Genomic DNA, 16,802 nt, shown 5'->3' on the forward strand with positions numbered 1-16,802 from the left:
TTTTCCTTTTGATTTGTATTAGAGATTTATAAACTGAAAAGGTGCTATATTTGATCTTATAACAAATCCTATTTTGGCCCCAGCTATGCATGATGAGTTAGGGCTATTTAAAAAAATCTCATCTATATTTAATTAAGCTTTAAAATTTCTGGCTGTAATGAGGAGGTGAATTCCGTGCCCAGGACACACAAGCAGCTTTTTTGATCAGAAAAAATGAGGAAAGGTTATGAAGTATGCATGCTACTGCTTCTACTTTAATGATCTTTATGATCTTAAATTACTTGTCACCACTGTTCTTTCATCAGCTACAGAGATTAGTTCTACATAAGCTAATATATTACAAACTGTAGATTTGTTGGAAATAAAGCATTTTGACAGTTCCAAAAGTCTTCTGTTTCAAAGGTCTAGTTCAAGAATGATTTTTAGAATTGAAGTGAAAACTACTCAACTACTACTATTTATGGAATTGCTATTTACAGTAGTATTATGCTTTTATAGTATTATGTACACACTAGTGTTTGGTTTTGTTATGGAAGGGAGACTGTAATTCACACTGGATTGCTCTGGTTTATTCATATCCTGTGACAGTGAATCAGATACTGCTGTCTATATACAGACTGAATTGCCAGCCAGCTTTGGGCCCAAATATGGTAAACATAATTATGTTCATTTGCTGTAAAAATACATTCTCCTTAGTTTAACATTTTCATGATTACAGTTTTCTGGTAATTCCATAATTTTCAACATGAGAGGGATATGAAAGGCATAATCATCATGTCCTTCTCTTCAGTGTAGAATACAGTTTGTTTTCCTGGGCAAAACTCCAGCTGTTCAGTGATGAATTTACTGCTGCTCAAATACAGGGAGCCCATAAAGCATTTGGAAAGCTGTTCCTGGGACAGGAGCTGTGCTGTGGAGACACAATTTCTGTGTGCACAGACAGCAAAAACCCTGTGGCTGCAACTGTCCAGTGGCATTGAGGGGATGCGCTGATGTCAGGTTTTCTGGTATGGACTCATGTTTCCTGTTTTTGGAAATGAAATTAATACCATTTCAGAATACTTACTACTTCTCAAGCAGAAGACTTCCAGTGAATGAGCTGGGGGAGTATTAAGATAAAGCTCCTACTCTGTACTGAAGAGAATAAATATTAGAAAATATTGGATTAGGTTTTAATTTCAGTCACAAAGGAGTGTTATAGTGGTAGTTATTAAATGAAAAAGGGGATAGTTTACACGTGGAAGTGCAAGCTAATAGTTGTCACTTCATTTATACAAGGGGGTTAGGATTAGTACATTGAATGCAGCTAAGAAAATGGATTTGCAGGGGTTTTTTTTGTTTTGATGTAGCCTGGTATCGAGAATGTTGCAGATGAATTCTGTGGCAAGTGTTGAGCATTCAGAAGCAGCACAGTAATTTGGGTAAGGAAAGATTGTTGGTGTTGAGTTACTCCAAATGTTTTGAAAGCTTTCATCATCCTTGCTGCAAACAGGCAAAAAAAATCACATACAGGCTTTACAGGATTTGCTGTACATAATCTGTCTCATGTTTCTAGTACTCAGAACTTCCTTCTTCAGAAAAGAGCTTTAAATGTGTAGATGATCTATAATTGTCTCTGCCTTGACATACTACTTTTGTCTAACGCTACTAAAGTAATTAAAATGTCTGCTGAAGTTACTCTGAGTTTGGGTTTTTTTAAAGTTGTACAGCATCACAAACTCTTAAAACAGTTTGATTTAGGGATATTTATTTCAGTAGGAGAATTCAAACGTGTGTGTGCTGGGAAGTGCGAGTCCCAGGGCATTTATGAAATGTGGTATCTGTGTTTGCAGGAGCGGCAGAACGGCAGAAGTCTGAAAGGGAACAGCTGAGCTGTGGATGAGGAAATGTTTCTGTTTGCAGAGGAGCTGTAAACACTGTGTCCTTGTGGCACTTCTGTCGTTGTGACTGTTCCACTGCTGTCAGTGCTTGCTGGCTCGGAGAGAGTGAGAAGGTAAAAGTGGCTGATTCAGGCTTCAAAACTGATCCACCTCAACCTCCTTTATCCCATGGAGGTTATAAATGGATATCTAGGGAAAGGCAGGCACAGGGTGAATTAGTGAGCAATACTAATTTAAAACTGTCCTCAACAACTTGCTGCATCTGGGATTTCCTAAGCCTGTGGCCAGACTATTCAGTAATCCAGGTGAGCCCCTCAGTAAAGAAGGATGATAAGAGACCAGAACTGCACATGAAATTTGAAGTGTAGGTAAACCATGGATTTATGCAGTGGCATAAGTTTCTGATTTTTCCAACATGGCTGTTCCCTTCCAGATCTGTTCTTCTGACTCTGCCATGCAGCGTCAGGGTGATGTTCAGCAAAACCAGACAGTTGTAGCATTGAGATCAGCTTCCTCACTGGTAGTGGTCAGGCCAGAGCCCATCATTTTGTATGTGAGGTTAGGAATCCTTTTCCATGTATGAGTTGTTAAATTTATCCCTAATTAATCTAGTGTCTTTAGTCCCTTAGTGCTGTAACAGCCTGCCATTCTTAGCGAGTGTGTGTGTGTATATCTATATGTATATCTAAAATGTGTTAGTGGATGTACTATGTCATGCCTAAATAGTGTAGTTGACCTGGGCTCTTATTCCTGCTTGTATTTCCAAGTCTTAAGAGGTGATTTGTTTAGGCAGTGAAAGCTTCCTCAGAAGAATCTAGCTTTTGAAAGATGATGTGTTGAAGAATGTTTTTCCTTTATTTCTCTATGTGCTTTGTCAAAGGGTGGGAGTTATTCCCATTTTTCTAGGTGTGGAAGCTTTTTCTGCAGTGTTTGAGTCCCTGGACATATAATTTTAAGCCAGTGGGAATAAACCTCTACATGGAGCCTTCTGCCTGGTTTCTTGATCTGCACTGACTCAGCAGTAACTAAGTTCTTCAAAGTGATTTCCTAAACCTAACTAAACCTAACGAGTTTTAGTAGAAATTTCTAGCATGGATCTTAAAATGTGTATTGAAAACATCTCTTCGCAGCGAATGTTACTGAAAACTAAATATGGCATTTGCTTATGCTGAAAAGCTGCAATTGATGATGTAACAAGGAGTTTAACTCTTACCTGACTATGTGGGAGACACCACTAACTGGACCTGAAACTAAACGTGCCTAAATCAATTACTGAAGTGAGCCCAGAGGTTTAAGATGTCTTCTGTAATCTCATGGGATTGGAGGATAGTTTAATATTGGGTTTTTTTGTTGTTCTTTACTATATTGTGTTCACCCCCATGTAAAAGCTGGTTTTCTGCATAAACATGGGAAATGGTGATTTTTGTAGTTATCATTACACAATGGAGAAACAGCTAAATTTGTTTTCTTGATGCTTATTTTTTCAGTTAAGTTTTAACAAGAAAACACCATCCTAGATTCCCTGTGCTTACATTTTTACTTTTAAATACAGTAATCAGGAGCAACGGGGTGAAGAAGAATTGCCACATGTGTGGCTTCTGCAGTAGCTTGAAAAGACTTCACCTGCATCTGTGATGTACTGATGTGCAAAGACAGACTTGCGAATTGTCTCAGATGGCCATAACTGGACCATGATGCACAAGCCTGACCAAGTAATATTCCTGTTCCACATATGCTTAATTGAATATTTCTCTAGCTCAGCCTTTCCCCCCTGACGTCCCTTCAGCAGGAACTGAAATCTGTGGCCTAGAAAGATCATTTACTGGAACACGTTAACTTAATCTCAAGATTTTCCAGAAATTTTCAGCTCACTGTCCTTTGTTTGAAACCCTGGCCTGCAGTTCTTCCCTCTGTTTGAAAGGGAAATGTGTTTTTCCCATGGGTGGCTTTCTGTGTGCATGGGTGTCTCTTCCTGAGCAGTCTTGTAGGATCAAAGAATTCTGTAGGTGAGCTGTTCTGGGAGGCAGAGCTGTGCCTTTTCTACAGAAATCTGTGCTGCTTGTGCTCGCTCTCAGTCTGGTCCCATGAGCATTTTCTTCATCCTAGCACATTTTCCAGCTCTGGTGAGGGAGTGTGCCTGTGGCTCCCTTTTGGACGATGAGAGAGGAAGCCTTGAGTCTCCCCTGGCTGACAGTCATGTGTGGGAATTTCTCTTGCTGTGTGCAGGGGTTTTATTAGGCTTCCCTCTCAAAAGAATGGACATTCTTTTCTTTCTCTTTTCAAAGGGGAACTGGTGCTGCTTTCAAAATAGGTAATGTAAGCACCTATTGCCAAGGGAGGATTGAAACAGTGATCCTGATCTGACACAGGCATCTATTTTTGACGTTGGGGGAGGGACCCAGGTCTGAAAGAAACTGTTTTACCACATTCCTTTCACCAGCTTTTCCTTTTACTGTCATATCTTATTGCTGAGACTTGAGCTAGTGCTGTTTGGAGTGTTACATGTTTTGCTTCAAACAAAATGCATGAAGTCTCCTGATGGACTGTAGGCTCTGCCTCGGAAAAGTCCAGTTCACTGTGCTGGCAAGTCTGAATCTGGCTGAGGGACATCTACATTCCATCTTCTAGGGAGTGTAGTTACACAGGTTTATAGATTCTTTTCTGAAGGGTTGAGAGTTGGAAGTGAGGTGGTGCAGTGTGGAGGAGCCAGGGCCCTCAATACTTGCATGGCTCCCAAAATTTGGTGTTCTTCAGCCTCTTTCAGTTCTCTCTCAGTGGCTTTCATGACGGAGTCTTTGGGTTTTTTGGGCAGGGCACAGGCATATTTTTCTTTGCTTGGCATTTGGAGCACTTAGCAGACATGTGCCTCTACAGGATTTTTCAGTACAAATCCAAAAGACACAAATCAGCACAAATAATTTGCTATCTTTGTTTTAAGGAGTGTCATTTTGAAGAGAAGAAAACTAGACGAAAGCATAATAAATTAGTTCAAAGACTGTCTATAAATATTAGGTAGATATATCATCAGAGAAATTGGTCTTTTGAGTTAATAAAACCAAGTTGCTGGTTTAACAGATCTCAGTGCTTTGGTTGGTAAATGAGATCAGGTTCTGAATTAATAAATTGCTCTGTTGAAATCTGAGGTGCTCAGTTTGAATTTAGTTCAACTGTGCAAACAGCGCAGTCCCTGAGGAGCATGTTCTGTGAGCTCTGGCCCCCGCTGGGGGAGGGAGGACACAGGGTCAGTTCCAGTGTGGCTCTTGACACCTGGAGAGCCGGGAGGCTGGGCTGATGTTTGGTGAGCTGGTGTTGGGAGCGGGAGACCCTGGAAGAAGAATGTATCCAACAGGAGCTTCATGGATTCACTGAAGATTCGCTTGACTACTTTTTTGTTTTGGTTTACTTTTTTTCCTCCAACTGTTCTGGGCAAGCAGCCAAAATGGAATCCCAATGAGCAATTCATGAGCTAACTAAAATGATTTTGGTATAATGGTCTATTTCTGATTTTTCCCCATCCTCCTCTAACAGGAGATTTTTACAACTTGGATGACAAAAAAAGGCCAAACCAAAAAACGCATCCAGGAGGTACCTGGGTCTCCTGGAGATTACAGCCCACCCCCTTAGAAAGCCTCGGGAAGCAATGCTGGTTTTCCTTCCTGGATTTGTAGCCCTGGAGCAGAAGCAAGTGGGGTATGGTGAGGTGAGTCCTCTCCCTGCTGGCATTCCCAGGCTGATGGGGCTGTTCTGTGCCTGCATCCTGACAGCTGAGGGACTGAGTCTGGGAAAACCCTAATCCTCCTTTGCCCTGGTAGTGAACATAATCAGTACTTGTCAACCCCTATAAAAGCATTTGCATGCTTTAAGTATTTACGATGTGTTGAAATTCCAGGTGCAAAATGACTTGGTTGATGTTAGAGGTGAATGGGTGTTTTCTGCCAGTCAGCATTACTTGAAAGTGGCTCTTTTTGTTGACTGAAAGGCTTAGTTTTTGAAACATAGTTTCAGCTCTTGTACTATTCTGAAAATTTTTATGTTCAAAAGAGTGTTTGAAAATGAAACGAATTTTAAAAGCCCCCACACATTTCATTTTACGCATTTGCTCTTCATGGATGGATAGACAGGTGCCATTCCTATTGTGATTTTAATACTAATAGATATGATGTATTGATTGAGCATAATGAAAAAGTTGTAGTCAGAGTCAGAATTAAATTTATCAGGTTGAGATTTGTTGCTGAAATGAGAACTATTCTTTATACTGAATCCCTGGTCTGTGGATTCCAATTTCTAGTATTTTTGAATGGTTATATTTTGTAGATGTAATCCATCTTCAGTTTGGGATAGTGCAAAATTAATCAACTTCCAGTTAAAAATATGATGTCTGTCTTAAAATCCCTCCCCAAAAGTAGCTGGGGATACCTGACTGTTTTTCTTAACCTGTTTATTTATGAAGAGGATTCTGAATAGTTCATTTGGAGGAGTTTCCGCCATCTATCTTAGTCCACTTGTGTTGTTACCTCCACTTAGTGACCTGTCTAAATGGAGGAGCAGGAAGGGACCTGTTGCTGCTCACGCAGCCATGGCTGTTCCCTGGGGATGCTGCATGTGGAGCTGATGTGGCTCACCTGAGCAGCTGCTGCTGCCCTTTGCAAGGCTCCTGCCTGGGACTCCTTCCCATTTCTCCTGGGTCAGTAATGCCAGCTCTTTCAAGCTACACTGCTGGTCTGACATTTCCATAGTCAGGGCTCTCTGCTGCCTTCTGAAGCCCTGGCTGTTGTCCCTGCCGTCCTTGCCAGTGTGGTGCTGCTCCAGGTGAGCTGTCCTGGGATGCTCCATGCACTCTGGCTCTGCGCTGCACATCCTTCCCAGCCGGGCTTTCCTTGGCCGGGATGTTTGTAGCTGGATGTTTGTAGCCAGCACACAAATTGTTGCTTGGTCACTCCTTTAGCCCTGAGCCAGCTGGTGGTGGGGACAGTGGGACACTGACCAGTCCTCAGGAAATGGCCTCCCTTGCCCTTCTGCTCCTAGTTTGCTGTGCAGGTTTTGAGGACCATTTAGAATATCTTTGGTTTTAAGGTATTCGCATTTGGACTTCGGGTGGCCTGGCCAGGTGATGGATGGGAGGTACATGTTAGTGACAGGAAACTATGAAGGTGGAATGACACCTTTCCTCGTGGAGTGACTTCTGGATTTGCACAAGATTTGTATCACTAAGTGCCAGAGGGAATCACTGTGTTTTTGACAGGAGGCCCTTGGCTCTGGCAACTTCCTGGCCTTTTGGCCTCGCAGTGGGTTTGTTTGTTCAGGCTTTTCCTGGGTAAGCAATCTGGCTGCTCTGGGTTGTGTCTTTTGGAGTTAACTTTTTTGAAACATTAATTTAATTTCATTTATTTTACGTGAATGGTGGGTGCGGTGTTAAGTTCATCCTGAGATTTGCAATCTGTATCTCACAAAATTAAAACCAGCATGAAATAGCATGAAGTGTTACATTAAAAAAAATTAGCTCAGGTATTTTGGTGTATTTTGGACTATTTTACTCTTTTGTGTTGTATTGCATATTCACTGGAAGGACAACAGAATCCATAAAGAACACCTTTGCAAGGCAAACTTGTACCAGTTTTAAAAGTTGAGGTCAGAACTTTTTTAAAGCACCGCTTCCTCTGCTCCATTTCCTGTGTTGATTCAGGGAAAAAGTTGTGTTCTCTTCTAGCAGGGTAATTCCAAACAGCACAGAAGGGGAATTAGACCAGTCATGCTGGTACAAAACAAGCTAGAGAGTACCAAATTCCATTTGTCTGAAAGTCTTCCCTGTTAATTTGAATCTCTTGCGACTGGTGAAGTTGGGGAAAAGTATTTTTCTGGGAAGTAGCTAAGCAAAAATTCTTGGATGCTATATTTAAAAAAAGTAGTGAACACAGTTTGCATCTGCACTCATTTTCCTGCAATTTCTGCTTTACTCTCTGCAAATGTGGCCATTTTTAGAGCAGTTCATGCAGCAGTCTGATTCTCAGTCTGATCCCAAACTGAAGTTCAGATAGTCCAAACTAGTAGCAGTTCCTTAACTTCAGCATGAACTCCTTAAAGTGAGAATATGAAGAGTGTGCTGAGCTTTTCCAGTAGCATTTTGCTGCTTTGAGCAGGGTGGTGTTCAGTGTGGAGCTGGGTTTTACACTATATATTAATTCTATTATAATGTTTAATAGTATCCAAAGAGCACTATTTTGGTTTTGATTACATTAAGGAAGGACTAAAGTACCTTTTCTTGTGGTACGGTAATTTTTTTGAAAATGTCTTCACTTGGTTTCTGTGTGTATTTGTGTTTTCTACAAAGTAAAATCCAAGCTTAAGTTTTCTATTTTGGGCTGATAATGTGCTGTTCTTGTATCACTAGAAGGAAACACGATTTTTTTTTCCCCCCTAACATGGAAAGAGTTAGATTGGCCTAAAGTCCATCCAGTTCAGTGTGGAGCCCTCACTTTTAACTGTGCACCAAAAGCAGTGGGGATCTGCAGCATTGGGGAAGGGGAGGGAGAGTGTGGGAATGTTCTGTGCTTCACTTTTTCAGGAAAAGATGCAAAAGGAGGAATGTTTATTTTGTATATAGCATGTCAGAGAGCTTATTACAGAGTTTCAGACATAGTATTCAGACACATGTCTGGTGTTGAGGCGTGCAGCTTTCCTTTCTGTGAATAAATATCTACTGAAGATACAAGGTGTCCTCTTTAAGCTTCTGTGTAGATTTTATTACAAGGGCATTTTGAAGCTGAAGAGTGTAGTAAGTACCTGCAAGTTTGACTATGAAATTGTCTAGAAGTAAAACATAATGATTTGTCATATTTATTTATAACTGTAGAAAATATGAAACCACCTTTTTTTTTTCTATTTATTGCATTTATGTTCTTTTAGGATGCATCAGGTTTATGTATTGGCTAAATATTGACCATGCCAAATGATGAGTTCATTAACTCATCTGTGTGTAATCACAACCACCAAGCTGAGGTGCATCTCTGATAATCTCATTTAATGCAGTGCCTTGGAGCTTGAAAACGCATCCTCCTAAGTTTTTTCTTTCATGATCATTTTTTAAGTTCCTCTGCAATGTGAAATTTCATGTCTACTTAGGAAAAACAGTCACTAATTTACTTATATATTACATTTAAATTAACTGACTCTTTTGTTCCATCTACATTTATATGCAATCAAGGAAACCAATTTAATCATGCTCTTCACTGTAAGGCACCATAGCTTGTAAAGCAAAGAGAAAATAATTTTCAGCTATGCATATGATATCAAGACTTCCTAGAAAATTACTGTTTTAATGAGTTTATTGCATTTTGACACATTCAATGTGAATATTGAGAGAATTATAAAGTAGTTACGGAGGTAAGTAGTCATCTTGGAGTACTTTAAGGATGCTGAAATGCGTATGGGAGTTTCTTCTGAGTTTTAGGTTTTTAAAAGTGGGAATACAAAAGAATATTTGCTCTAGATCTCGGAAGCAGAACCATCTGCAGCAACGACTGTCTGAAAAACTTGTGTCCTGTTGTTTTAGTGGGAGTGAGACTATCCAGCTCTGGATGTTGTTTTGTCCTGCTGTGTCTTGCCTGCTGCTTTATCTGTAGGATGCTTATGTGCAAAATGGGAATGAATGAATATTTTGTGTGTTTGGACAGATGGAAATAAGAAATTTTGACTGAAAGTAAAATCTTTGTTCCCCAACCATTTCAACAATATTACTACAGGTTTCATTTCTGAAATATAATAGCTAAAGTAACATTTTGTTGTTAAATGAAAGGGATCCAGGATTATTCTTTTAAGTGCCCAGGGGGAAAAAAATCTGATTACTGTTTGATATTATCCTTGTGCATTGCAATTGCTGCAGTAAGGAACAGGACACAGGGGGGTGTGTGTAGGAGAGGGGGAAAGTGGCCTGAAGTGTGGCTGGAGCTAGGGCTGGGCAAACTGATGGAAGGAATTGTATCCTTCTGATATTGTCCTGACATTGTTGATCAGTGTCTGGTCTTGAACACCTCGTGCTCCATCTTGGCCTTTCCCACTGCTCAGGTTCTGTTCACCTTCCTGCAGATGCCTTCAAGGAGATCTTTGCCAGTAGGATCAGGGAGTACTAGAAGTTGTATTTTCTCCCTGCTTTGATGTCTGCTGAGAGTATTATACCAATCTCTCAGGCACTTGTGCTTCATATACCACCTTGTGTATGAGAGATGATGCCCGTCACACTGAAATGGGACACATGTGTTTCCAGCTTATCTTTTGTTGTACAAAAAAAAAACAAAACCAAAAAACCTGTATCTGTTGGCTTAGTGAACTATTAAAATGAATGGGAGAGTTCTGTAATAAATTATGGTGCATGAAAAAAGGTTTTAATTGATTTCATTCTTTAATTATTTTCAAAGGATGAGGTTAGAAAATGTGATTAGCTCCCCTTGAGCTGTGCAGTAATAACCTTTCACTGTTCTTAACTGTGCAAGACTTGCACTGGGGGTTAACTAGAGTCTTAAGTTTGACAGCCTAGAATGAAAGAATTAACAAGAAAATATTCAACAGTGAGTTTAGTAACAGGATGACACCAGCTTGTAACAGCCTTTTAAACTGTCAGTACAGGTCTTCCTCCCCTTTGGTCTCGGATGTTGTTGACAGTGTGTGCCCAAAAATGTGCACCGGGACTCTGCAGGAGTTAAATTCTTAAACCTTCTCATTGTTCTCTAACATTTTAAACTTTTTTTTTTTTCCCCTTCACAGGAAATGACCTAGAGGCCTTACAAATACATTTGTGCATTTTTGTTCTGAGTCTACAATTGAGGGCAAACGCAGTCTGGAAGCACCACTTCTTAATGTTACAACGAAAACAACTACCTCAACAAACAGGGAAAGGGGAAGAAGGCTTGCAATAACAAACACTCTAATTTTTAATAGCTTATACTTGCAAAGTCTTCTGTAAACAGTCCAGATTTTTTTTCCCCCTCCAATATTAAGAAGAAACACTACAAGTAAACTGAGTTGGCAGACTGGATCTGTCAAGACATTTGAAGATATTTGATCTGCTGACATAAGGATTTGCTTTTTCAAGGAAGAAGGTTCTGCACTGCTTTTATAATCGCTGTTGATCGGTGGTTTGCTCCACTTTTCCTGATACTACTAATGGGAAAATTGTATTAAGGTATTGCTTCTAAAACTATTATTTGCATTGACAAGCTTAACTTTTGTAGATGTAACAGCAAGTGACAATGTTATGCTCATGAAGAACTCATAGGCGATCACTTCTCTACCCCAGTTGGCTTTTCTGCATGCGGAGGGGATACCAAACAAGAGACAGAGCATTATTAAGATACTTGGGCTTGCTTTTTGAGTACAGTTTATAACTGCAGCAGGGCTGCACCGAACACTGAAAACACGGAGTCAGCAAATCTGCTGCCTTTCCCACTGCTGATACAGATTATACAGACGCTTGCCTTTCTGAAATGCCTTTTGTGAAACCTATGTACACAGTCCTGCACTGTTACTGTACATAGATACTCCAGGAAGGAATTTGACAAGTGATTGTTAATTCAAGAACTCTCTGGACAAGCACTCACTTATGTATTGCTGCAGTGCACAAGAAAGCAAAATGGACTATAAGCGGCGCTTTTTGCTTGGCGGGTCCAAGCAGAAAGTGCAGCAACACCAGCAGTATCAAATGCCCGAGCTGGGCAGGACCCTGAGCGCCCCGCTGGCATCAGCCACCCCCAGCACCCCCCTGGTGTCCCCGGCTGCTGCGGGCGGCTGCTCCCACCCTGCCTCCCACACGACTCCGATCGCAGACATCCAGCAGGGAATCTCCAAATACCTGGATGCACTCAACGTGTTTTGCCGTACGAGCACTTTCCTTACAGACCTTTTCAGCAGTGTGTTTAGGAACTCGCACTACTCTAAGGCAGCTATGCAACTGAAAGACGTGCAGGAACATGTCATGGAAGCGGCGAGTCGACTCACAGCAGCAATAAAACCAGAAATAGCAAAAATGCTGATGGAACTGAGTGCAGGAGCTGCAAACTTCAAAGATCAAAAAGAGTTCAGCCTACAAGATATTGAGGTAAGCTACCTTGGAGGATACTGTTTAGCTTGTGAATATGTATTATTCCTTTTTAACTACATTTCTGTTCAAAATCCCTTCTACACCACCAAAAGGTTTCTCCCCCTTGCTATGTATTTGTGGCTAATGCTATTGAAGAAAGAAACTCTTCATTTCTTGTGCACTAAGAAAGTAGTGTGTCATTTGCAGGATCTGACCTCCATCTGGGTTAAATTAGATATTTAGTAGGTATTTCTGCAGGAGAACCAACTAGACAAAAGTTTTAAACCATTTTCTATTTTATGTTAGCTAATGTTTCTAACGATGTTAAGCCATTGTATTCTAAATCAGCCTACACTTTCCTTGGTATTATCCATAGGGGAAACCTGAGCATGTGGGAGTAGCATGTTGTCATCAGTGTTTGAGTAAAACTGCGTATTAGTTGACTAATAATATTTTATCACTCTTTAGAACATTTTTGTCCTTTTGAGCTGTTGCGCATAAGAGGAAAATACCACACTGTGAGAGATTAGGGCTGTAAAAATTTGTCATGACTTTGCTATAAAGTTCACATGCTGGTAGCGAGTGCTCAAGAATGAGGGTTCAGAGAGAATTTCCAACTTTCCATCAAGCCTGGCTGGGAAGGTCTGGGTGTTTCTCTTCTGGTAAATGTATTATGTAGCAGCAGTCTTAGTGATAGTCACAGATAAATCTCTGGAGTTTCAAGTAGTTCCTTGGTTTTTGACATATTTCTTTACTTTGCAGCAGTCTTTGCGAAGTTATTCCTTCAGCACTGCATCCTGAGTGGAAAACTTACTTTTAAGTTCTCTTGGTTTTGATTTAGATTTTACGTAACTTTGTAAGAGTGAATGTTTGTGCCTGTCAGGCATAATCTGCTTTCTCTAACTGCACCACTTCCAGATGGAGTTGTTAAGGAGGATGCAATTTGTCAGTCATAGCTCTCACTGCAGTTGCATGCTACAGTTTTCACTGTTGTATACTTGGTATAGAATGAAGTAAGATGGGCTATATATTTGTTATAAATGTCTTCTGTAGACTGATATTTTTAAAGACAATCCAATAACATCACTCTTCAGCTATAGCTGTGTATATATATATGTGAGTTTATGTAATTAATTGATCTTCGTAATAGATGTGCTGAAAGACTCTTTGAATTAAAAAGGCAAAAACATATGAAGTACTAGGTGTCTTCTGGAGGTTTTTGTGGATGTGAAAGCTGTGTCTTTCCAAGTGTTGGAGCCATCTGTAGAACTGCTTTTGTCGCCTGGGCTGGCAGTGGTAGGTGCTGGTTCAGCCTTGCCCCACACACTGTGCAGGGAGGGTTTGCTCAGCAGGAAGCTGAGGAGCAGAAGCAAAGCAGTGTTTGCATTGCGTGGTGAATGTCCTGCCAGCTTCAAACAAGAGCACAGAAACTTGCTTTGGTCCCACTTTACCTGGGCAGGCCTAACCCTTGTTCTGGGCTCGATGTGCATCTGGCAGCTCTGTGGTGGGAGGAAGTGTGAGGAGAATGCTGCTAGAACAGCTTTCCTGCCTGCACATCTCAGGGGTGTCCATCGTACTTTTCTTATATCTTAGTTGAAACTGCATCTTGCACATGGCTCTGAAAAAAGTCAATGTGTAAGATTTATGGGAACTTTTGTATAATGAGGCAAGTGTTGTGCTCTGCTTTGGCTTAAGCAGCAGCACAATGTAAGGATTTGACAGCGACTCATGTGGCTGTTCTGTGGGTCAGTCAGGAGTGTGGTGTAGATGAGTGAATTACACAGACTGTGAATTACACAGGGTTGGATGGTTGTGCCCAGGGAGCAGCAGCTGCTCACTGTTGAAATGGACCCTGGCAGAGGCCAGTACAGGAAAATACTTAAGTCTGTAGGTGACTTGAAAGCACAAGGTATAAGTATGCTGGGATATACTGCTGAATTAAAAATAATCTAGAACAAATGAGTTTTCCACTTGGAATGGAATTCAGAGAGGAAAGCTGAATGTTGCCATGTTTAAATAGACTTTTTCAGCTTCAGGAGTGGAGCCCACTGGGCAGCAGTTCTGGAGAACAGTCCTAAGGCTTATGAGAGTCGTGTGTTGGGTAAGAGTCAGTATTGTGCAGTTGAAAGTAATAAATCAGTGCTGTTGCTGTTGCGCAAAGATGCAGTTACCATGTGTTTAACACAGCCCTAATTTGCATCAACCATGAACTGAACATTGAACTCTCTTCACTGGTTATTATGGCCTTAAACACAACAGTGAACGTGCACAGCACTGTTGGTGCACTTCGAGAAATAGGGAGCAATTCGAGAGGCAGCAGAGGGAAAGCAGCAAGAGTAGTCAGACATCTGGAAAATAGGACATCAGAGGACAAATTGAAAAGATGGGCTCTATGGAAAAGGGGGCTAAGAAGGAAAATCAGAATTGCTCAGGTATGTGAGAAGCTGCCAGAACATGTCAGTGTGTGTTCTTCGTGTCCCTGTAAGGTGGAGCAAGAAATTTAAATTTCAGAAGGAAAGATTCACATTAGATGCTGTGGGAATCCTTTGTAATGTTAGTGGAGCACTGATGTGGATTGCTACAAAGGGTAGGGAGCAGAGCTTACAGAACAGGTTAAACCTGCATGTGGCAAAACTGACCCAGGTGAAATTGCTCCTTGCTAGGGATGGAGGGATGACCTGGTGAGATCCTCTCCCATTGTGCTTTTCTGGGATTTGAAGACTGAACTGTTGATGCTGAAATTTTAATTTAAAAAGTGTAGTTTGCTTTTTTCCCCCCTGCTGGATAGAGAAGTTAACATTTCATAAAACTGCCAGCAGGATTAAAAAACTCACAATGTAAGCAGAAAAATATAAAGGGCTTGCCTGACTTCATCAGAGTTTACTGAACAGGGAAGTGATGGGAGAAGAGTGTGAGGCAGCATAATTTTTCCTGGAAAATACCAGGAGGGGAATACAGGTATATCTGATGTTGCTTTGTCAGCTTCTCTAGGAGGTGACTGAAAGAACTCACAGCTCTGTCTGAGGGAGAGTTGAGAGATGGTTGAACACCTGAGTGGCAGCTCAGCAGTACCCTAAGAATGGCTCTCCAGAGTCTCTTACTTGAGTGATGGAGGCAAACGTTATAGAAGCGGTGGGAGGTGAGTTGTAATTCAGGGTGCAATGGGACAGAATCCCAAATTCATGAGAAGGTCATGAGAATGAGACTTCTTCTATGTGTGAGCCCAACAAAAGAAAATGCAATTTTCCTAAACCTTCCTTAACTCAGGCTGTATGTTTTTGGGAGGAATGAGAAATCCAAGCAGAGCAGGTTTGGCTTTAGGAATCAAGCAGAGAGCTCTGGCTTTTCTGAGGTGCCACATGTCTTTATCTACTGTAGTGGGTTCTGCCCCCCAGGGAAGGCAGTGTCAAGAAAACTTATGTTTTGATGAATTCGCCTGACTTGAGTTTGGACTGAAAATGTTGTGCAACCCGGACTGTAGCACAATGGGGCGAGGTTTTTAATTTATTTATTGTTAATTAGAACAAAACTTGCTAGTTCAGAGCTGTCTGCCAGGCTGTGTAAGATGGTGACTTCTCTTGATCAAAGTGTGGTGACAGATGGAGTTTCCTAAGGTTTCTTAATTTCAGAAATGCAAATGCTGATTTTTATGTTCTTTTTCTTTTCCCCTTTCAAACACCTTTGAATTCTCGGGTTTTGTGCCTGTATGGGTGAGGAACAGCTTGGAAATCAGGGTAAATGAGAGTGTGTTTTCCCATATCTGTTTGTCACCTGGGGGAATGCAGTAACTCTGTACTTCTGTTAATAAAAGCATTAAAGGAAATTTGTGGGGAGGAGTGAAGCTGGTAAAAGTAAGTACATTTCCACATGTCTTGTGAAGCTTTGCAGAAGCCTCAGTACAGCAAAATATAAAGAATGACTGTTGTTTACACAGGGCTTGTGTATTGTCTTAAAAGTGGCAGTAATGAAGGGGATGTACACATTGCCTCCTGTACAAAACAGAAGCATGAATGGGCAGCAGATATATTCTTGGGTGCTCTGTTTTGTATTAAATGGAGGTATTTTTTGGCTTTTATGTGCATAAAATAGCCTAAGGTTTTTGAACAAGAAGCTTGTGAGACAAAAATGTCTGAGTAAATATTAAATGTAGGTTTTCCTTAGCAAACATTGTAAAGTCCAATTTAGCTATTTTTAAAATTTTTCTTTCCTGGGTTTTGCAGGGATTGGCTCCAGGCTCTTCTGAGTTGAGGAACTGTTAGTAGCAAAAAAATATTTTATCTTAAATTTTAATTGCTGCTTTTTATTTTTCAAATGCTTCACACTTAAGTTGTGTTGCTAAATGATAGTGACCATTTCAGTAGCTGTCAAGAGCAGATTATCACAAGTGGCTTTCAGGGTCACTGTTAGAAGAAATTAGTCTGTTGGGTTGCCCAAGTCTCCTAATAGTGTAAAGGTGCAGCTTCTGCTGGAATCTAGTTCAGCCTGCAGGTGATTACTTCCCATGGGCAGGATTGAGTCTTCCCTTGGAGCTGTTGTGTTCATGAGATCACTCTTGGGAACTGCAGGGCATTGGTACATAGTAAAAATGAATAATATTCTACCCACTTGTAGTAATGCACAGGAAGGTTGTTAGCTCATAATGGGGCACACCAGTTCAGAGGCAGCCAGGCTGTGCCACTAAGGACTCTGCTAAGGGAAACCACTGAATATTTCTGTTGTGGTGTTTGGGTTTTTGAGCATTCTGCTTGTTTAAAGAGATAGCAAAAAAAAAAAAAGTTCTACTGCATAAAATGGTACTTGGAGAACTGCAAGTCAGTGTTTATATCAAGTGTGGAACACTGACACTTGTTGTT

General features: G+C 40.9%; 1 protein-coding gene across 7 annotated transcripts in view; it reads left to right on the plus strand.

Annotated features, from left to right (window-relative positions):
- Nucleotides 1–16,802, plus strand: part of GARRE1 (granule associated Rac and RHOG effector 1) — a 58,947-nt gene that overhangs the window by 17,628 nt on the left and 24,517 nt on the right. For 6 of the 7 annotated variants that reach the window (XR_014854589.1, XM_085072053.1, XM_085072059.1 and 3 more), the window contains one exon: nucleotides 10,638–11,967. Coding sequence is in view for 6 of the 7 variants with exons in the window: in XM_085072053.1 (XP_084928179.1) it covers nucleotides 11,473–11,967 (495 nt within the window). In the remaining variant the exon portion in view is untranslated. Of the gene's footprint in view, nucleotides 1–1,837; nucleotides 1,994–10,637; nucleotides 11,968–16,802 lie in introns of those variants that run through there. The other variant, XM_085072057.1, reaches the window with a different exon arrangement.

This window comes from Lichenostomus cassidix, chromosome 11 (genome assembly GCF_008360975.1).
Source record: "Lichenostomus cassidix isolate B80296 chromosome 11, HeHo_3.0, whole genome shotgun sequence".
NCBI classification, from domain to species: domain Eukaryota; kingdom Metazoa; phylum Chordata; class Aves; order Passeriformes; family Meliphagidae; genus Lichenostomus; species Lichenostomus cassidix.